The 21,677-nt window shown below is 52.5% G+C and overlaps 1 protein-coding gene across 1 annotated transcript; it reads left to right on the top strand.

The window, feature by feature from the left end:
• The first annotated feature begins 3,096 nt into the window (after positions 1–3,096).
• Pick1 (protein interacting with PRKCA 1) lies at positions 3,097–20,894 on the top strand. Its single transcript, XM_057792701.1, has 13 exons — positions 3,097–3,450; positions 3,616–3,713; positions 4,759–4,870; positions 10,079–10,207; positions 11,425–11,491; positions 12,540–12,629; positions 15,930–15,983; positions 16,290–16,352; positions 17,024–17,157; positions 17,413–17,505; positions 18,588–18,638; positions 19,565–19,709; positions 20,066–20,894. Exons 2-13 carry the CDS (start codon positions 3,673–3,675, stop codon positions 20,335–20,337), a joined length of 1,251 nt encoding a protein of 416 aa, XP_057648684.1. The 5' UTR covers positions 3,097–3,450; positions 3,616–3,672; the 3' UTR covers positions 20,338–20,894.
• Positions 20,895–21,677: the final 783 nt, after the last annotated feature.

Below are 21,677 nucleotides of genomic sequence, written 5' to 3'. Positions count from 1 at the left end.
TGCTCTCATGAGACACCATTCCCAGCTGTCTGTCTCTCCTACCACATGGATTCTCTGAAGTCAGACATCCCAGCCTACCTCTAGACATCTTTATCCTCTTCTCTTCCTCTGCTGGCACAGAGCACCTCCCATAGACAGCTCCTCCTCCAGGAAGCCTGCCCTGGTTAGAGCATTCCTCTGGACCCACACAGCACCCTGCTCTACAGGGATGGGAAGGCCCCTGTTCAGGAGTGTTGGTGCCCTCAACAGCCCTGCCTGGTATTTAGACTTGGCATTCTGGGCCTCTGACATCTTTAGACAACACTTACAGAATTGTGCCAATGCATCCTACAGGATCCCTCTGCAGGTCCGAGAAAAGCCCAGGGATCTAAATTCAGGACACGTCCCAGATGAGCCACACACAGAAGCATAAGAGCTGTAAGGCCCACCAGAGGCGTGGTCAGCACCACCCTTTGAAAAGGTTGACTGCACTGCTTTCCTGTGAAGCAATGTGCAGCCTCTGCTATCTGTGTGGCAGAGCTCACTCACAAGACACATTCGCATTTCACCCGCCTGTATGGCTGTCTTGGGAGGATGGTCACTCTGCAGCCACCCAAGGCATGCTATCTATCTCTCCTACCACATGGCATGTAGGAAAACGGCAACTGCCTAAGGTTCCCAGTGAAATGAATGGTGGGGCTTGGACTTCTGCTGTTCACTGGGGGGCTGGAAAGGTGGATTTTTTTTTTTTTTTTTTGGTTTTTCGAGACAGGGTTTCTCTGTGGCTTTGGAGCCTGTCCTGGAACTAGCTCTGTAGACCAGGCTGGTCTCGAACTCACAGAGATCCGCCTGCCTCTGCCTCCCGAGTGCTGGGATTAAAGACGTGCGCCACCATCGCCCGGCGGAAAGGTGGATTTGATGCAAATTCTAGGTGGGAGGATGCTGTTTCATTGAGCCCAGTTCGGCTCCCAACATTGGCCTATGACTCCAGCATCTGGCCACTACTGCCGTCCTGGTCACTTCTCCCTGAAGATGTCCATCCCTCTGGACCTTCTGAGGCCACCCCGATCATCTCCTGGTCCCATAGAGAACCATGTCAGTTTCTTTTTTTTTTATTTATTTATTATGTATACAATATTCTGTCTGTGTGTATACCTGTAGGCCAGAAGAGGGCACCAGATCCCATTACAGATGGTTGTGAGCCACCATGTGGTTGCTGGGAATTGAACTCAGGACCTTTGGTAGAGCAGGCAATGCTCTTAACCTCTGAGCCATCTCTCCAGCCCCACCATGTCAGTTTCTACAAGCATTTTATATGCAGCCAGATGTGTGTCAGTGACTTGCCCCCAATTCCCTGCTGTCAAATGGCAGAGCCTGGTATGAACTAGGGTTGTGTCGGGGAGAAAGGCTGAGGAAGCCCTGAGTAGGATCCCTGGCTCCACCTCAACTGGGCAAGCAACGCTGAGGATGGAAGGCAGGAGGTTGGGACTTTCAGGCCATTCTCAGGTAGTGAACTTGGGCTTCATGAGATCTTATCTCAAAAACAAACCACCAGCCTTGAAGACAGAGCTTGGTGAGATGGTGAAACCACTCCTGCGACCGACCACGTGCCTTTCCGAGCCCATTCCCCACTTGTACAGGGTAGCTGCCGGAACTTGTTCCGCTCCCATGGGGTGAAGATGAGCAGCAGTGATCCGAGCTGCAGTGTGTGGACACGGGAAGGTGGCTGCTATGGTGGCATTCAACACACCTGCTGAGACTCAGCTCAGGCCCCCTAAGCAATGGGAAGGCTTCCATAGGACAGGTGGATAGTTATCCCATACCCTGGCAGGGGTCTCTGTGAACACCATGGCCAACAGAGCAGTATCAATCCAGGAGAGGCAAGATGGCAGATTGGTTCAACATCTTGAATGACTGACTCAGTGGCTGGTGTTGGTGCAAACTTTTGGGGTCTGCCCCCGAGTTTATTTTTTGGCATATGTGAGCACAGCACAATTCGGTAAAGTTTCTGGGTGATGATTAACTCAGCCATGTGCACATCAAAGCTCGAGGCATGACCCTACCGGAACTCTGAAAAGTACAAGTGATGTCTTCCGTAGAGATGCCTTCAACAGATTAACTGAGAAAACAAGCTCAAGATAAGGGTCTGGGGAGGTATCCAGTGTGGTCTCAGCCATGCACATAGTGCAAAGGTCACCAAGCAATTAACCACCACCGTTCCCAGCCTTCTGGGCAGAAAACGGGTTGTACATCTCTCCCTTTGAAGAGACAGCCCTGCGTGTTTAACATTCCTGGCTCCCCTAGTGCTTGCCTGTGAGCACAAGGACTCCATCCCTCTTACAGCTGGATAAGGACACTGGCCCCACTCTGCTTGGATGAGGTGGGCGCCAACACTGGTCCTAGCACGGCCGTTCTCCTCCAGCGAAATTATTTAACATGATCACTGGCAGCAGGCGTCGATGGGCAGATGAGATTGGCCTCCCAAGCTGGGAAGTTTTGATGCTGTTTGTTGAGCCTCAGGGACATGGGGGCTGTACCTTTATTAGGACTCCAGGGCCTTCAGGACTAAGAAAGGAGGTTCAGTGTGAGGGATCTTTTGTCAAAACACCTCAGAAACGTTTACTGAACGCTAATAGTATGTTTGCGGGGAAACCGAGGTACATGCATTAAAGACAAACCAAATCTGCCCTTTAAAAGCCCACTGAATTTACCTCTCGTGGCTCCAAGTTTAGCTCAAATGTTCAAAGGACCCCAAACTGGCGGTAGGGGTTTTAGGACCAAGGTCTGGTTCTTACACCAACTGTAAAGCATCTCCGAACAAAGTTATGGCCTCTCTCGGGTACTTAATTTCTTTCTGAGACTGAGATCTTGCGGGAACCTTCCAGTCCTGACGCTCTGTGGTAGGGTAATCACAGGCTTTCCTTCGGAAGTGGTACTGAAAATGTGAACGCGAGGTTTGCAGTTCACTGAACTTCGCCGTTCCCAGGATGCTTCCGTTGCCCTGGCAACCGCCGGGCCTAAGTAGTCCCCAGAGTGCCGCTAAGGAAGCCGGGAAGAGCCCTTCCCTCCCCAAGATGGTGGCGCGGCCTAGGGCGGGGGTCCGCCAACATGTTTAGACCTTTCCTTCCTTTCCCGTTTTTTCACATTAACAGCGAACTTCCACCAACACTTGTTCTTTTTCCTGGTTCAGAGAGGCTGGGAGCGGAAAGAAAGAGAGGTTGCCTGCAGGGATTGGGGCAAATACCCTAAGCGAGAGGCGGGACTTCCGCGTTGTACCGGAAGTGACGCGACAGTCGCGGTCGCCGCCAGGTGGAACGGCAGGTGGGTGCAGGTGCCGTCCTGGCCCAGGCCCGGCTGTGGGACCGAATCTCTCGGTGAGCGACCGAAGCGGCTCCCAAGGGTCTGGAGACCGTGGGGCGGACTCTGGAATCCGAGCCCTTCGCCCTGGCCTGGGGTCCTCCTCTGTACCAAGTAAGAATCACCTGCCCCCCGCCCCAGTCTTAGGCTCCCTACCCCAGTCCAGAGGGGAGGACCAGAGGCCTGCTGTCCCGAATGAGGGAGGGATGGGAGCTTGGTGCTGGCATCTGGGCACTTCAGTTCCCTGAAGCCCTGTGTTCTTTTCTCTCTCAAACCCAGTTTCCCATTCCCCTCCCGAGCTGGGCATTTAGCCAGTCGGCCCCAACTCTCGGCACCATGTTTGCAGACTTAGACTATGACATCGAGGAAGATAAATTGTGAGTATTTTCTTTCTCAAGATCCGGGAGCTGAGGACCCAGGTCCCTCTTGTCCTTGGATGTCCTATACTCACACTTTTACTTCTCAGGGTATGGAAGCAGAAATAGGTCTGGACATTCGAGTAGGTTCATCTCTGTGTGTGTGTGTGTGTGTGTGTGTGTGTGTGTGTGTGTGTGTGTGAGAGAGAGAGAGAGAGAGAGAGAGAGAGAGAGAGAGAGAGGCAGAGAGGGAGAGGCTAACGGATAATAATGATTCAGGCCATGTGTGCATGATCCAGCCACAGCACGGCAGGTGGAGTGGTCCTCCTGGGGTGGTCTGGGAAGGCGTTCCAAAGGTGGCAGCAGAGCCAGCTTGCAAAGGCTGCATGGGAACATCACCAACCTTTCTCCCCAGCATAGATAATCAGTAAGGTAGACTTTCATAAATTTGATTTGGCTGACCTTTAGAAAGTACTCCCAGAGTGAGGAGTAGATCTCATGGCCTTGTGTGTTAGTCCTTTGTAAGGGGTGAGCAGCCCTTGGTTGCTGGTGATCGGTCTTCAGTAACCAAGCTGACACCTGAGCCTGTTCACCACGAGACACACCTAAGCTCACTGATCATGAATGCTGGCTGGTAACTAAGCAGTATAATTGGGACATGGCTGGAGGAAGGTTGGACAACTTTATTCTAAAATGAAGGTAGCTATGATGTCATGTATGTGCCTTAGAAGGGGAAGAGGATGGGGCCTGACTGAATTTATGCATTTGTTTCCTTGGAGCTGCCCGCTCTGGCGAGGATGGGGGAGAGCCTTCCGTGCCCTTTTCTTGTAAGGTCAGGGAGCCTCATTTTGTTTTCTGGGTGAAGGAACAGAAGCAGAGGAAATGCCTGACTTGAATCCCAGGGCAGACGGTGGCAGATCTGGGCCCCGGCCTTCCACTGCACGACTCTTGAGCATGTCTCGTGACAGTGCTCTTTCTGGCTGAGGGAGGCAGAGGCTACTTTGTGTCGCCTGCTCCTTCCAGTCACCTTTCTCCAGAATTCACCTTCACTCGCTTCTATTTCCAGAGGAATCCCCACTGTGCCTGGGAAGGTCACCCTGCAGAAGGATGCTCAGAACCTGATTGGGATAAGCATCGGAGGAGGGGCCCAGTACTGTCCCTGCCTCTATATTGTCCAGGTATGAGGTGCACTTTGGAGATGGAGACAAGGTCCTGGGTGGAGCAAGTGTCCGCCTTTCTTGTGTGTGACAGAAAGAAGTTCATTTCTCCACTCAGAAAGCCCGGCTGCAGGGCTGGGAGATGGCTCAGTCGGGAGAGTGTGTGGCGCACAGGCTGGAGTAGCGAAGTTCGATCTCAGGTGCCTGAGTCAAGCACTGATGTGGCAGTATGCGCTTGTCACCACAGTGCTGGGGAGATGGAGACAGGGGGATGCTGGGCTTCACTGACCAGCCAGTTTAGACTAGTAGGTGAGTTCCAGGCCACAGACAGACATGAGTCAAAAAAAAAAAGTTGATTTCTGAAGAATGAAAACAGAGTGGCAGCCCAGCACACACACACAAAGGTCTGTCTGTCTCGATTCTTTACAATTTTACAATTGGTGTTTGCATTTTTATGTGTGTTTGATGTGTGTGTATATGAGTATGGGTGCCCTCATGTATGGCAAACATACAGAGGTCAAAGGACAATCCTGTTAGTCAGTTTTCTACTGTAAGATCCCAAGCTTGAAATCGGGCCATCAGGTTAGCATAGTAAGCACTTGACCTGCTGAGGCATCTCCTTGGTCCTCCTCGTTTCTGAGCTCTGTTCTTTGCAAGACCGGCCACCGCTCTAATGGGCCTGTCCCTGTGCCTCTTCCATTTCCATCTGTTCTTCATGTGCAGCGGGTTCTGATCTGACTATCTGGCAGACTCTTGGCCTTATACCATGTGTGTCCGACTGAAGTCGGTGCTGGCCAGTGTCTTAGCATGTAACAGACATTCAGTACCAGTCTCTAGTGAACCTGCTTGCCAACTGAAGTAAGAAGGCTACGAGATAATAATGGCCTTGCTGGGCGTGGCAGCCTACACCTGTAACCCTGCACTTGGGGGGTGGAGGCAGGGAGGATCAGCCGCTCTCAGTCACGCTCGGCTACACAATGAATGAGTTTGAGGCCGACGTGGGCTACTCGAGACCTAGTGTCAGCAAACAAACAAAGTAGCAGCCCGAGACTCACGTGTCTATCCCCAGATTCCAGTGAGTTTCTTATCCACGTCGGGTCTCAGTTTTCTCATCTGGAAAATGAGGGTTTAAACTGTGTAACCAAGGTTTGGTTCCCAGCACCGATATCAGGCAGTTCACAGCCACCTATAACTCAAGTTGCATGGGATCTGATGCCGTCTTCTGCCACCTCCAGTCCCTGCATGCATATGGTGCACATATATTCACACACATACGCATGAAATTTTTAAAATTAAGTAAGTGTACTGGGCTTCATGAGACCTTGTTTCAAAAGAAACAAAACCAAGTACATGAATGAAGTAAAATATGTAAGCACAAATGTCTTTGAGTTCTTGTGAAAATGCAGCAGAACAGCAAAGTCCAGGGGCAGGCCCTTATGCGGCTTCACCGAGACACAGGTGCAATGGTTCTCCAGTAGCTGTGCCTTTCCCAGCTGCTGTGCTGGTGTTAGGGGAATGACTTCATGGTTTTGCTGAGGAAGCTGCCCTGGTGATCTGTCCACTGTGGTGACCAGTCAGTTACATTTCTGTGTCCTTAGAAGGATCCAGACTGTCTCCTGGTGGGACACCAGCAGAGTAGGCCTCAGGGAGGACCATCCACTCTTACCTCTGCCTTCAAGGGTGATTTGTCTCCTCTGCCCCAGGAGACTGAGGGAGACCTTTCTCAGGTCCCTGGTGACCGCGTGTCTGCTCAGTCTCAGGGCCACTCCCCCGGCCCATCTGTTCTGGATCTGAAGGGCAGGTTTGTTTGAACGAATTGTATCATAACATGAGGTTTGCTTTGTTTGTTTATAGCGAGTCGAGTGCACAGAGGCCCGTGTCACCAGCAGTTCCCACCCTCCTCTCGCCCTACCCTTCAGCTGCTGCTGCAGATACAGCTCCTCCTGCTTTGCTTTTTTTTTATTATTGCTTTTAGTTGTGTGCGTGTGTACACGCATGCACGCACTTGCGTGTAGATGTCCATGCAGAACAGGTATCAGGTCCCTCTGAAGCTAAGCTGCTTGACATGAGGGCTGGGAACTGAACTTGGGTCTTCTGCAAGAACAGGCTGCACTCTTAATTGCTGAACCACCTCTCTAGCCCTCCTGGTTTTGTTGCTCGTTTTCTTGATTGATCCCTTGTTCTTAGTTCAGGAGATAAAGAGTTCAGCTATCTTATTTTTTCTTCAAGACGGGGTTTCTATGTAGCTTTAGGACCTGACCTAGAATTCACTCTGTAGACCAGGCTGGCCTCAGACTCACAGAGATCGCCACCTCCCTCTGCCCCCCAAGTGCTAGGACTAAAGGCGTGCGCCACCACCACCCAGCAAGTTCAGCTCTCTTCTAAAGCCACGAATCTCCCTCTTATCCCATCTTCCCATCACAGACACTGTCTTGACGCAGTATTAGCACCACCTCAACATTCAGGAAACATTTTCCAAATCCCTGGCCAGCTCTGGAGACCAAGAGGATAGAGAAGGGGCAGAAACAAGCCCCACCCTTCTGAGCGCTTGTGCTGAACTTTCTGATGAGCTGGTGTCTTCCTTCCTTTCTTTTATTTGCTAATTTTTTATGTGTGTGAATGTTTTGCCTGCATGTGTGCCTGTGTACCACATCTGTGCCTGGTGACTGTGGAGGCCAGAAGAGGGCATTGAGTGCCCTGGAACTGGAGTTACAGACAGTTGTAAGCCACCATGTGGGTGCTGGGATTCAAACCCAGGTCCTCTGGAAGAGTGGCCAGTGTCCTTAACTGCTGAACCACCTCCCTTAGTTTTGAATTGGTGACTTTTTTCTTTTTTTGAGACAGGATCTCATGTAGCCTAGGCTGGCCTCTAATTTCCCCTATAGCTGAAGCTGGCCTTGAACCCACTGATCCTCCAGCTTCTCCGTCAAGTGCTCGACTTTGAGGCATGTGCGGCCATGCTCAGCCTGTGCTTCTTTCTTTGGTATTTCCTGCTATTTGCTCCTGTGCAATCCTCTTGCTGTCCCAGACTTTCCACAGTTGTCTTCCCCCTCTTTGTTCAGACTGTCATCTCTCCTCATCTAACCCCTTGGGGACCTCTGCTCTTCATTCCCAGTCCCAGGGCCCCCTTTGTGGCTTCTGTCTCCATCAGGATGGAGCATGTCCTCTGGCTTTCTGAGGGCGGGCAGATGGGCAGTGCACATTCTAGAGACTTCCTTCAGTGTTGCTCCCTTAGTCCTCAGCGTTAGCTTGAGCTCAAGTTCAGGAGTAAAGGTCAAAGAGCTCTGCTGGCTCAGTGCTAGGGGACACACCTAGAGTGACTGAGCTCTGGCTCCATCTCCATCACTAAAATTAATGCTAGGTTTGGGTAAGTTTCAATTAGAACTTTTGAAAAATCTTCATTTTTTAGATTTATATATTTTATGTGTGTGAATGCTTTGCCTGCATGTATGTCTGTGCACCACATGTGTGCCTGGTGCTCATGGAGGTCAGAAGAGGGCATCAGATCCCTTGGAGCTGGAGTTACAGACGGTTGTAAACCACAGTATAGGTGCTGGGAACTGAACTCAGGTCCTCTGTAAGTACAAGTGCTCTTAACCACTGAGTCATCTTCCCAGCCCTTAATTTTATTTATTTTTAGTTTTTCAAGACAGGGTTTCTCTGTGTAGCCCTGACTGTCCTGGAACTTGCTTTGTAGACCAGGCTGGCCTTGAACTCACAGAGACCCATCTGCCCCTGCCTCCCTAGTGTTGGGATTAAAGGCGTGCACCATCATAACCCAGTTTACATTCCCTAATTTTTATTTTTTAAATAAATAAAGACTTTAAAATTGGACTTGGTGACCCACACCTTTAATCCAGCAGTAGGGAAGCAGAAGCAGGCAGATTGTGAGTTCAGGGTTATGTAGAGAGATCCTGTATCAAAAATCCATTCATCAATAAAGATTTTTAAAACCCACTTATTTGGTGGGGGGAGGGGGCTCCTGCGTCATGGCGCATGTGCAGAGGCTGAAGTGCGGCATGTGGGAGTCAATTCTCCTTCCGCCATGTAAGTCTTAGGGTTTGCACTCAGCTCACCAGGCTTGGTAGCAAGCCCCTTTTTCTACTGAGCATCTCACTGGATTTAGTTAGAAGTTTGATGGTGTCACCCCATTATCCACTGCCACCAGCACTGTGTCCCATTTCTTACAGGGACCTTTACTTATGTGTGCTTATTCTTACCTGTCAAGCCTTGCGGAGCTGGTCGCTCCTGCATCTGAGGTGTCAGGGAGACAGCTGCTGCCCTTTTTGCTGTGCTGGGTCCTCAAAAAGTGGATTGTGTGGCCTCTCTAGTACAGGAGGGTCTCCTGTGTTATTCTCGGATGGCATCCTGCCCTGTGAGGTCCTTACTGCCTCCCTTGTTCTCCAGTTGTCACAAATACACATACCACAAAATTTACTCTCTTAACCGTTCTTAGGCAGCATTAAAATATATTGGCAGTGTGGTGCGGCCATCACCACTGTCCAGTCCAGAGCTCTTCGCTGACCCCCTCTCCTCAGTCCCTACAGCTCCCATGTTCCTCGCTGTCTCTGTGGCTTTGACTACTCTAGGGACTCTTGTAAGTAGAACTGGGGATTTACTTTGCCTAGTGTGATGTTAGAGTTCATTGTATTGTAGTTTCCTTTTAACTCAAAATATTGAGTTAAGTGTCTCTGTTCTTGCCATGGGTGCTTTCTCCAGACTGATGTGGGTGTTTTTTTTTTGTAGTCAATTTGTGCTCCTCTATCTGTGTGCGTGTCTGTGTGTGTGCCCTATAGACAGCTGTCTTCTTACTGTCACCACTAAACAGCTCATCTGACAGAAGGCCACCTCACAGCCAGTGAGCACAAGTCCTGGTGAAGGGGTTAACTTGGGACAAGGACTCACAGGCATAGGACCCTTGCTCAGAGCATCCCTGGCCTGTTCTTTGAAGACCAAAGTAGCTGTTGGAATTGAGAAGTGCTTTTGGCTGCTGAGCAGCATTGTTGGAAAAGCCATGGAAGGTAGTGACACTAAGGAACAGGTGCGAGGGCCTTAAGGGCCCCTGTATTTCCTATATAGAGAAAGAATCTGACCTGTTGGGAGTCACAGTCTGTCTTCTCAAGAATGGGGAGTTTTCCTCTTGTCTTCTTGGCACTGCCTGAGGTAGAGAGAGGGCCTGCCCAGGTTCCAGGTCCATCCCATTGTCCTCCACTTCCTACACATCCGCAGGTATTTGACAACACGCCTGCAGCCTTGGACGGCACGGTGGCGGCTGGTGATGAGATCACCGGGGTCAATGGCAGGTCAATCAAAGGAAAAACCAAAGTAGAGGTGGCGAAGATGATCCAGGAGGTGAAGGTAAGACCACTGCAGGAGCAGCTGGACCCCTGCGGGAGCAGCTGGACCCCTGTGGGAACAGCTGGTCCCTGCGGGAGCAGCTGGACTCTTGCAGGATCAGTTGGACCACTGACGGAGCAGCTGGAAGCTTGCTCCAGCGTGTGAGGCAGAGGCTGTCAGGTCCCTGCTGAGCCACCCAGACTGCCAGGGTCCTAGCAGGCTTAGGGGTTACTGCCTACTTCTTTATAGCAATATGAGGGATATAGTTCTATCTCCTGGGCCCCTTGGACCATCAGTAAATGCTAAGAATTCTTGGGACTTATTCTGAGCCCCTCTAAGCTTCCAGAAGTGCTAAACACTCAGACAAACTATGATGTCCCTGGTTGGAACTGCAGAGGCAGCTAGATGCCAACAGTGACCTCCCTGGGAATCCTAGTGACCACAGCTGGGCCATGGTTGTTGTGAGGACTGCTTCCCAAATTCCCCAGGGTCTTCAGGCTACAAAGAACCCTAAGCTCAGGCATCTTCTGGCCAGATGTAGCCCACATCCTTCCCTCCTGCTAGTTCCCCACCCCAGATGTTCCACTGAGAGCCTTGCTTGATCTAGTGTCCTTGTCACTCTCAAAACAAGCATGGCCATCTTGCTGTTCCCCCGCAGTTGAGCCATTGGAAACCTTTGGGAAAGCCAGTGAGCGAGCCGCATGAAGAGTGCAAAACCACAGATGACAGGCAGTCCCAGAGTCAAGGGTGGGCCCAGCTTATGTAGACTTGGGGCAGCGCCTCAGGCCCCCAGCCCCAGCCTTTCCCTTCCTGTCACTATCCTCCAAGGCTCCCGGACCAGCTCCTCCTATCCCCTGCCTTAAAAAAGTACTTTTTTATTGGATTAATTTATTTTATATACATTTTGACTGCAAGTATGTATGTACATCAAATTTGTGCTTTGTGTCCTTGGCAGTCAGAAGAGGGCATTGGAGTTACAAATGGTTGTGAACCACCATGTGGGTGCTGAGAACTGAGCCATCTCTTCAGCCCCACTGTCCCCTTCCACTCAGACAAAAACCACCCTGGTCTCCCATGGTCCTGTTCCTGAGTCACCTTGGTATTTAGTCCTCACAAAGGACTGCCCTGAGAAATCCTGCTTCTTGTTGGTGTTCTAGTGCAGACGTGTAGAAAATAATCTCTGGGAGGGCCTGGAGCTGGCAGCCACTGTCCTAATTGTGTCTGTGCTGCTCTTGCAGGGGGAGGTGACCATCCATTACAACAAGCTGCAGGCGGACCCTAAGCAGGGCATGTCCCTGGACATTGGTAAGCCAGGCCAGAGCAGCCATGTGCCATGGGCTCTGGCTTTTTCTGTCCAAGCTGGCAGAATGGCAGGCAGTAACCATTCCCAGGCCCCTGGCCCTGCATTCTCACTACTCTGTGTTTTACACCTCCCACTGCCAGACCTTGGCCTGTGTGTCATGACCTCTCCTGTAGTGTACTTCTAGAAAGTCTAGGGTGCAAACAGGGCCTTATGGGTGGCTATTTGGCAGATTGTCTGTGTCTGGAAGGGCAGGACCTTGCTTCTGTAGAAGCCTTGAGACAGCAATAGTTAGCTGCCACTTCCCCTGGATCAAGCACACAATAGAGTATAAGGCACAAGAGACTTGGCAGTCTCTTGGCAGAGCCCCCAGATCAGCCTGTGCTCACCATAACCCACAGCCCATTAGGACAGAGGCTAAGGGCAAATGAGCTCACCAGGTGTTTATCTAAGCAGCACTGTAGACCAGGCTGGCATCTAACTGAGATCCTCCTGCCTCTGCCTACCAAGTACTGGGATTAAAGGTGTGTGCTATCACACCTGGTCTAGCGTTCTTGTTCTTGAGCCCTTCCAAGACCTTAGCTGGTTATATGCAGTGACCAGCCAGTGACACTTAATGGTGCCTACTACTGTGATGTAATCAGCTTGATAACCCACCTCAAGAGCCTTGCCTTGGCACAAGTCATCTAACATGCTGGCTGGAAGGGAGAAGGGACAAGGCCCCCTCTGTCTGGGCTGTCAGCCACTGCTTAGCATGGACAAGCTCTGTGCCCTCAGAGACACTGGTGGCAGATAGCAGGTCTCGCTTTGTGCTGAGCACTCTGTGTTTACCTGTATGGCTCCTCCAAGATGGAGCTGAGTAGGACAGGTAGCCCAGGACATACGCTGCCGAGAGCCACTGCTTCCTGACCGCTCCTGCTTCCTGACTGCTCCAAACACCAAGCCCCAGGCCAGTTTTCTCCATCCGCTGGCACAGCCTGCAGTTGTGATGGGGCTCAGGCCTAGATGGCCTGGTCAGCAGCACACTCATCGGCCCCTTCTCTCTTGTCCCAGTGTTGAAGAAAGTCAAGCACCGGCTAGTGGAGAACATGAGTTCGGGCACAGCTGATGCCCTGGGTCTGAGCCGTGCCATCCTGTGCAATGGTGAGTCCTCCTCCCGCCAGCCTGATGGTCAACTGTCCATCAAGCTAACTTCCCTGCCTCAACGTAGACAGCCAAGGCACACCTTTGTATCCCTGGGGTCCTCTTCTACTCTCCAAGAGCTACTACTATAACTGCAGCTATGGGCTTTTAGGTCACTGCTTGGCGGTGGGGAGGGGACAGACTTGGGAGGACAGGTCCTCGCTTACAGCTTGGATGCCTGGCCGGGCTGAGTCCCACTCCACTGTCAGCATGCTCCCTGCCCAGTCACACTTGTCCTGCTCCTGTGCTGTCCTCCTCAGTCCTGCCCTTGACCAGGAGGTGGCGCTGCCACTCTTGTCACCACTTCTTTTGCCAGTGCTCAGAGAAGCCATGTGCGGGCACTTTACACACAGGCAGACGCATGCACTGGATGTCTCCCCAGGAGGCCGATAGAACCCGTGCTCCTGCTCCTGCCATCGCCAGCCTATGCTTATAAATAGCAGTGCTATGCGTGTACTCGGGGAGGACAAAAATACCCATGGAAACCGTGGGCTCAGCTGGGCACACGGCTTTATTGGCTGGGAGAGTGGGGGTGGGGCCTGAGCGTGTTCCAAATGGGGTACAAAGTGGCGGCTGCTATTTTCAGCCCCGTGGTGCCTATAAATCCTCGTTACTGTAGTCACCATGCATTGAGATGGAATTAGAACTGGTTGTTGTTTCCCCGAACCTTGCAATTTCCCTGGCTGTAAATAGGATTTCTAAAATTGAAGCTGTCATGATGTCCCATGACCCAGCTAAAAACAACTGTGCCTGCTGGCCATGTGCTCGTGTTCCAGGGAGCTAGGACCTGGAGGCTGCCGTGACCCACAGCCTCCTGAAGACTTCTAAGGTGTTCACCTTCCCCCGATTCTCCCACTCACAGCCCCCACACAGCCAGCTCTCCTGTCCAGAGAGAAGTCTCCGAGTGTGCGCCTCCCTCCCCTCCTGCTCAAAAGCCCCTGCCTGAGCAAACACACCAAGGCCAGGGGAGCCGGGCTCTGCTTGCTTAGGCATGGCTCTATGTCTCCAGGCAAGTTGCCTATCACTCAGCTTCCTCTGTAGAATAGGCTGAGTGGTCCCTGCCCACAGGTGCAGGCTGTAGAAGGACCAGGGTCTGTCAGGGGGCATTCAGTGTGCTGGCTCATAGCAGGGTGACTTTGTGTGGCTGCAGGTTTTCTCAGGCCTGGTCAGGGTTCCCCCTCTCATGAAAGGTGGGGACAGATCAGAGTTGGGAAGCCAAGGAGGTCCATACTCCCTGCACTCCCAAATCAGCCTCCTCCCATTTCTAGCCCCAGCCCCTGTGGAGCTGAGGTGGCTGTTGTTCCCTTACCCCCTGCCCCAACCTATTCTGGTCACTGACTGAGTTCTTCTGCTGAACCTGGAGTTCAAGGGCATGACCTGAGTCTTGGTTTTACCACAGTCACTCCCTGGACCTAATGTGGTATTGTGTGTCAAAACTGTTTTTTCTTTTTCTTAAAGATTTGTTATGTATACACTGTTATGCCTGCATGTACGCCTGCAGGCCAAAAGAGGGCGCCAGATCTCATTACAGATGGTTGTGAACCACCTTGTGGTTGCTGGGAATTGAACTCAGGACCTCTGGAAGAGCAGGCAGTGCTCTTAAGCGCCGAGCCATCTCCCCAGTCCGCCTCTTTTTTTTTTTTTTTTTCCTGATTAAGGAAAACATTTAATTGGGGCTGGCTTACAGTTTCAGAGGTTTAGTCCGTCATTATCATGGTGGGACATGGCAGAGTGCAGGCAGACATGGTGCTAGAGAAGAAGCTAAGAGTCCTACTTTTTTTTAAAAATTCTTTATTGATTCTTTGGGAGTTTTACATCATGTACCCCAATTCTGCTCACCCCCATATCTTCCTTTCACACCTGCTGTGCCCCCCCACAAAAGAAAACAAAACAAAGCAAGCAAGCAAACAAAAGCCAAAACAAAAAAAAACCAAAACAACAACAAAATGATCTCTTTGCTTCTCTTCCTTTCCCATCTCTCCACACCTCTCCACTCGTCCTGGTGGCATTGGGGGCTTTGGTGTGGCATATAGTATGCCCCTTTGTTCTGTCAGCTTTACTGGCAAGTGTTCATTGCAGTAAGTCACTGACTGGTCTGGCACAAGGCCTCTGGTGTCTGGCACACCATCATCATTGGAGCCTCACCAGAACTTCTCTAGGATATCCTGTGGCCACCTCAAGTCTTGGAGATCCTGCGGGTATTGTTCCACAGGACCAGTTCTTCCATGAGCTCTAGAAGGTCCTAGGTCAGGCCGATGCTAGGGTGGGCCAACCCAAGGCCTGGCTGTGGACCTGGGTGGTAGCCGAACTAGTGACGAAACTTTACTTGAGGAGCTACAATGCACATGTCTACTTACTCCAGATAGGGAGCCCACGGCAGACCAGATACAGCTATCACCCAAGTCCATCTTGGTGAATCTCTGAGAGGTCCCTGCAAGAACATACGTGACTCAGAGACAACTACATCACCAAGGCCCCCCTCAGCATGAGTGACAGCCCACAAAGCTGGGACCCTGGAGCGCACTGCACAGCCTGCAGGCAGCTCGGCAGTTTGGAGAACGTCCTTTCCAGGTGCTCAGTTGGTCCAAGCCTCTTCAGGTCTCTGCTCCTCCCAGACAACTGGTCTGGTCTCTGTCTTCCTCAGCTTAGCTCAGTTAGTCTGAGAGGGACTCTGGGCTTTTATTGTGTACTCTTGCAGCAAAGGGTCGAGTGAATTTGGCAAGCTGGGGAGATAAGTGGGTACTTAGTCTATGTCTGTTTGGCTTTTGGCTGTGATCAGCAAATTCTTCTAATGTAAGACCTTCCTCCAAACCCTCCTGGATCTCTTTCCCCTAACTCCAGCCAGTCTTAAACAGTTGTCTCAGCCACCTGGCCATGACCAAAAGACCTTTCTCCTCTAACTGCTGTGTGGGGAGCCTTGGCTGCTGGCCCAGGGTTTGCTTTCTGGGCCTATGGGAAGCTACCCTTGAGTCTGGCCTCACCCTCATACACTCATGACTTAGGGAAGATCCTATATTGAAAAGGCCATCAGCCCTTGGATTGGCCCAGCCAATGGTAGGTGGAGGGAGGCTCCTGACATGGGTCCTGAGCCAGCTCTGCCTGACTCTTGCTTCTCGATGTTTTCTGGGGAGCTGACGAGTAAGGCATGGGGCCCATACTCTACCCTAGACCTTCTGTTTTTGGTAGAGGCTCGGGGCTACCCTTCCCTCTCCAGTGTGGGCTGGGCTAGATTGTTACCCTCCCTGTTCTTGATCTCCACAGACGGGCTGGTAAAGCGGCTGGAGGAGCTGGAGCGCACTGCCGAGCTGTACAAAGGTAGGTAGCCACCAAGTGCCTGCTGCTGCTCTGCCCTGGGGACCCTGTCCTAGAGAGTGGGCATAGGCATCCTTCCAAATTCCTACCCACCCAGAGAGATCCCCTAGGAGACTTTCATACATAATCCCAGCTGCCTGTCACATGGGATCTGCATAGAGGGCCAACTCAGCCTCCATCCCCAGGCCTTGGGGAAAAGCCTGGGGACCTAATGCCCAGTGAAGACCTCAGATGGAATGTGAGGCTGGGGGGCCAATGTCATCCCTGATTTCTGTCTCCATCTTCTGTCACTTGGGTCTCTTCCCACAGGGATGACGGAACACACCAAGAATCTCCTACGCGCCTTTTATGAGCTGTCACAGACGCACCGGGGTAATGGCATCCCCAGACATGCCATGTAACCCTGCAAACCCCTGTCCCTCAGGGCTCAGTAACCCCGAACAGTAAGGTGTGGTTAGGTTCCTCTCTGGGGCCCTTTTCATCCCTATGCCAAGGCCAACACCTAGCTCTGACCTCCAGCCTCACACTGGGTGGCAATGACCATGGAGCATCTGGTCCAGCTGGCCTTTGGAGGATGCCATGCACCTTGCTGCTACTTACAGTGTCAGCAGCATCTCTTCATGTGGTCTCTTCAGTTCCATGTGGGCAAGAAAGACACAACCCCATTTACTGGCGAGGAAATGAAGCCCAGACAGGAAGTGTGCCCAGGGCTCAAGGTTGGAGAGCTGGCATTTGAACCCAGGAGTCCAGATTCTCAGCCTGGCACTCTGCTCTCGCCTGGCGTGACCACTATAGATTTTCACTTAGCCTTTTCTGGTCGATTGGGGGGACAAAAGCTAGCTCCCCAAAGAGCCTAAGCTCAGAATGAGGATGCAGCTCCTGGGGAGTATGGTCCAGGCCTCTTGAAGATGTACCTCCGAATGTAGACCCTTTGAGCAGACCTGGGCTTTCTGTTCATCATGCCCCTGTCCTGCTGCCCAGCAAGCCCCTGGCTTCTCCATTAGGGGGTCAAGTGGGGGCTTCAAGGCAAACTTGTCATGCAGCCTTTGGGGACGTGTTCTCTGTGATTGGGGTGCGGGAGCCGCAGCCAGCAGCAAGTGAGGCATTCGTGAAGTTTGCTGATGCACACCGCAGCATCGAGAAGTTTGGCATTCGGCTCCTGAAAACCATCAAACCGGTGGGTCCCTCAGAGCGCAGCATGCCCCGCTGGCCAGAGCAGGAGGGACAGCTTAGCACAGGAGGGGTTCTGGGCTGGAGTCAGGTGCTGGATGCAGACACTAGCTTGGTCACCGCTGTGGCCAGCCAGCCATCAGTAACTGTGCCTTCCTGCATTCCTGTTGACCTCAAGACTGCTGGGTCACAGTGTGCCCTTGGCCTGACATAGTCTCCTACCCTTGACATTATCTGTGCCATTTGTCACCCAACCTCTTAGATGCTGACGGACCTGAACACGTACCTCAATAAAGCCATCCCTGATACGCGCCTCACCATCAAAAAATACCTGGATGTGAAGTTCGAGTACCTGGTGAGTGTGTGCAGTGTTTGGGTGTGAAGTTCAAGTACCTGGTGAGGGTCTGCAGTGTCTGGATGTGAAGTTCAAGTACCTGGTGAGGGTCTGCAGTGTCTGGATGTGAAGTTTGAGTACCTGGTGAGGATCTGCAGTGTCTGGATGTGAAGTTTGAGTCCCTGGTGAGGGTCTGCAGTGTCTGGATGTGAAGTTTGAGTCCCTGGTGAGTGTGTGCAGTGTCTGGATGTGAAGTTCGAGTCCCTGGTGAGTGTGTGCAGTGTCTGGCCAGCCGCAGTGCACTCACCCTGGAGGCCAGCCCTGAGGCCAGTAGCCATGCCCTGGCAGGCAGAAAGGGGACAGATCTCTGTTGAGTCAGGAGTTTGGGATTGAAGGCCTGACACATCAGAAGCAGCCTAGACTCTGCATTTCCACACCAGGGGAGCTTGGAGCTACCTAGAACCTGGGAACAAGAAAGCTCTCATTCTCCTTCATTTCTGCCCCTGGGGACTCCCTGAGCTCCTTAGCAGCGGCTCAGACTAGGTCTGGGATACTTCAAAGGACATTCGGAGTCCTAAATGATAATCAGATTGTCAAGCCAAGAGAGTGAACTGTTAAGTATGAAGGCTTTTGCTAGGGCATTTCTCAGAGCCTTGACAGGCCTGTGCACAGCATGCCTTCAAGAAGCTCCTGAGCTCCTTTGCTCTGCTAGCACCACCACACAGTACCTTTTGGTTTTGGATCTTTGCTCTTCTGGAGATAGAGCCCTTCTGCATGTGAGGCAAGTACTGTACTGCTGAGCCTCACCCTCCAATCCCCAGAGCTGCTTTTGGATTTCTCAAGCCTTCAGGCCTGCACCCCCAGGGGAGTGCCTCATCCCTCTGCTACCCCTTTCCTGGGCCTCTGTCCGTATCTGCTTCCAGCCTTTCCCAGGTGGTCCAGAGCTAGGTGACCTGTATGGCTACAGTTCTCTTGGTGTGTCCAGGTTCCCAGGTGACCTGAGGGCACAGGGAGGCATGGTAGGGGGAGCTGGAATCCTGAGGATGGGAGTCCAGGAAGCTTGGCCACTGACTTCCTGGCCTCATCCATTCCACCCCACACAGTCCTACTGTCTAAAGGTGAAGGAGATGGACGACGAGGAATACAGCTGCATCGTGAGTACCCAAGGGGCCCAGGCTGGTGTTGGGAGGGCTTGGGGTGTCCACACTGCCCCTTCAGAAGGTTCTAGATCTGCCAGAGTATTGAGTATATCGGGCATCCTGGGGTCTTAGTTCCTAGAGTTTGGGGCTGTCAGCCCATTCTACCAGCTCCTCTGGCTTGGAGTACTAGCTAGTTTGTCATGAAGTGGCCGACTCCCCAATACTCTCTAGGCCAGGTACCCCAAGGTTGTGAGGCTCCTGTAGAAAAAAGCTTACTGATTTCACTTCTGAGCTACGCTTTGGTTTTTTAAAAAAGTTGTTTTTTGTTTTTATATACATGAGTGTTTTACATGTGTGTCCATTTGCTTTTTTTGTTTGGTTTTGTTTTTTGTTTGTTTTTTTTTTGGGGGGGGGTGTTGAGACAGGGTTTCTCTGTAGCTTTGGACCCTGTGCTGGCACTAGCTCGTGTAGACCAGGCTGGCCTCGAACTCACAGAGATCTTTCTACCTGGATTTCTGCCTCCCAAGTGCTGGGATTAAAGGTGTATGTCCATTTGCATGGCTGGCGTCTGTGGATGTCAGAAATGACAGTCGTGGATGCTGGGAACTGAGCTCAGCCTCTGAGAACAGCGAGGGCTCTCAACCACCGAGCCACTCTCCAGCCCCTGGTGGTTTTTCATTGTTTTTGTTTCTAGTTTGTGACTTGTTTGCAGTCAGGGTCCATTTTTTGACCAATATTTATTTCATTTGAGCTGTGTTTGTGTTTCTGTGGTTGGTATTTCTCCCTCTTAAGTTACTGTTTTGAGCTTCTGTCTGTCACTGGCGTCTGAAGGGCCACTGTGGTACAGCCATGAGCTGGACCAGCCCTGCAGCCTTCCAGCCCCATCTGTCCCTGAGAGGCCCAGGTCCACCCACGAGAGCTGACAGGCTTGCCTGCTGCAGGCCCTAGGAGAGCCCCTATACCGAGTGAGCACAGGCAACTATGAGTACCGCTTGATCCTGCGCTGCCGCCAGGAGGCTCGAGCCCGGTTCTCCCAGATGCGCAAGGATGTGCTGGAGAAGATGGAGCTGCTGGACCAGAAGCATGGTAAGGGGCACTAGAGGCCTGTGTACTACCCGTTACCCGGCACTTAGCCCCGGGGTGGGCGCCATTCTCTCCCTGGATCAGAGATGAGGCCTAGAGAGCGTAGTCTCCCTGAGGCCCCAGGGCTTTGGTCTGTGGTCCACTCACTCATGCAGCCTTCTCTATTTCCTGGGCTAGGAGTTTGGAGGACTAGATGGCCAACTAGGCAGGGCCAGGAAGCCTTTGGCTATGTCCCTTTCCACCCGTCCTAAGACCAGGGGCCCCAGTAAGTGTCCCAGCAGGAAGGACAGGCCAGCTCTAGATCTTCCCTAAGGAGGCAGCCATAGCCACTGGGCCTGTCTGCTCACCTTCTGCCCCAGTCCAGGACATCGTGTTCCAGCTGCAGCGCTTCGTGTCCACCATGTCCAAGTACTACAATGACTGCTATGCAGTGCTGCGGGACGCCGACGTCTTCCCCATTGAGGTGGACCTGGCACACACCACTCTAGCCTATGGCCCTGCCCAGGGTGGCTTCACTGATGGAGAGGATGAGGACGAGGATGAGGAGGATGGGGCAGCTAGGGAAGTGTCCAAGGATGCACGTGGGGCCACTGGGCCCATGGACAAGGGCGGAAGCTGGTGTGACTCCTGAGTGCCCCCCCAAGTGAACCTGGGGGGCAGGGCATCGGGAGGACCGCAGTGGGAGCGGGGCGGGGCCACTGTAGGGCAGCGAAGGCGTGTAGTGGCGCATAAAAGCCTGCTGGCTCGGGGCGCCTGCCTCCCTGCTCCTCTGTCCTCACACAGTGAATCCAGGCTGCAGCCTGGGACCTGGACTCTGGCCCCCATCCTTCCTTCCCACCTCCCAACCAGAGGGAGAGCTGGGCCATGGACAGAAAAGAGGAGGGGCTGGAGCAGGCAGAGCGCAGGACCTGTCCCTGTGAGTACCTCGGTGGTGCCAAGCCTGCAGGGAACAGGAGCTGGGTGGACATCCGAGGCTGGGGCCAGCATACGAGGCCGGCCCCTTGAGCCCACATGCACACCTTGGCAGCCTATATTTATTTGTTCCTGACTTAGCCTCAAGGACTGAATGCTGGGCCTGTATTGAATAAACAGAAACCCAGACAGAATGGACGGGCTCCTTGCAATGGCTCAGACCCTCTGCAACCAGATCTCAGCTGCCTTCTGGTCATGAGGGAGCTGGGGTACAGGCTTAGGCAGTTCTCTCTGTGTCCATCACTCATCTCTCGCAGCACCTGCAGGAGCAGCTTTCTTGCTCCCGTAGCATCTGGGGTTGAGAGGCTCAGGACCATCCATGAGAACAGTGGGGCCTGAGCTTGAGTCTGCAGGTTCCAAAGCCTTGACTGTCACCTGCTCCCCTCTTCCAGCACCATTGAGCACTCTCCCTTCAACCCTCAGTGTTGCTGGTTGTGAAGTAAACCTTTGTGAGACACTCACTGCTCAGGGAGACTACTCCTGGAGTGCCTGCTGAGTTCAGGGCGCAGGGGGCGCTAGGGAGATGCCGCCACCCTTAGGCAGTAGTCTGCCTGGCGGCCTGCCTGGCTGGGTGTGGCACACCTACAACCGGTTTACTCTGCAATGCCCATTAGCACAGGGGATGTGGCCATCTTGGGAACAGAACAGGCAAGGAAGGTGCAAGGTCCAAAATGAAAAAGCACCTTTGCTTGTGGCTTTGAGCTCTGCAGTCCTGCAGAAAAGGTAGGATTCTCAGGCAGGCACTGGAGGTGGAGGGAGATGGCCTGTCACTGTCCACCCATATGGGGCCCAGCAGCTGTCTGGCCACACTGCATCTCTCAAGAGACATCAGTTGATAGTCAAAGGCACAGATCAAAGCCTACAGCTTGAAGCCAGGCATGGTGGCACATGTCTTTAATCCCAGCACTCGAGAGGCAGAGGCAAGTGGATGTCTGTGAGTTCAAGGCCAGCCTGGTCTATGAAGTGAGTTCCAGGACAGCTGGGGCTGTTGCAGAGAAA

This window comes from Chionomys nivalis, chromosome 17, assembly GCF_950005125.1.
Source record: "Chionomys nivalis chromosome 17, mChiNiv1.1, whole genome shotgun sequence".
Lineage (NCBI taxonomy): Eukaryota > Metazoa > Chordata > Mammalia > Rodentia > Cricetidae > Chionomys > Chionomys nivalis.
The sequence above is the reverse complement of the archived record's forward strand: the minus strand, read 5'-3'. Positions and strand labels throughout refer to the sequence as shown.

Bases quoted from the DNA above. Each gene is read 5' to 3' on its own strand.
- Pick1 (XM_057792701.1), top strand. From the start codon at position 3,673: ATGTTTGCAGACTTAGACTATGACATCGAGGAAGATAAATT. The intron at 3,714-4,758 runs GTGAGTATTTTC...TTCTATTTCCAG, and splicing joins GACATCGAGGAAGATAAATT to AGGAATCCCCACTGTGCCTG. The intron at 15,984-16,289 runs GTAGGTAGCCAC...CTCTTCCCACAG, and splicing joins CACTGCCGAGCTGTACAAAG to GGATGACGGAACACACCAAG.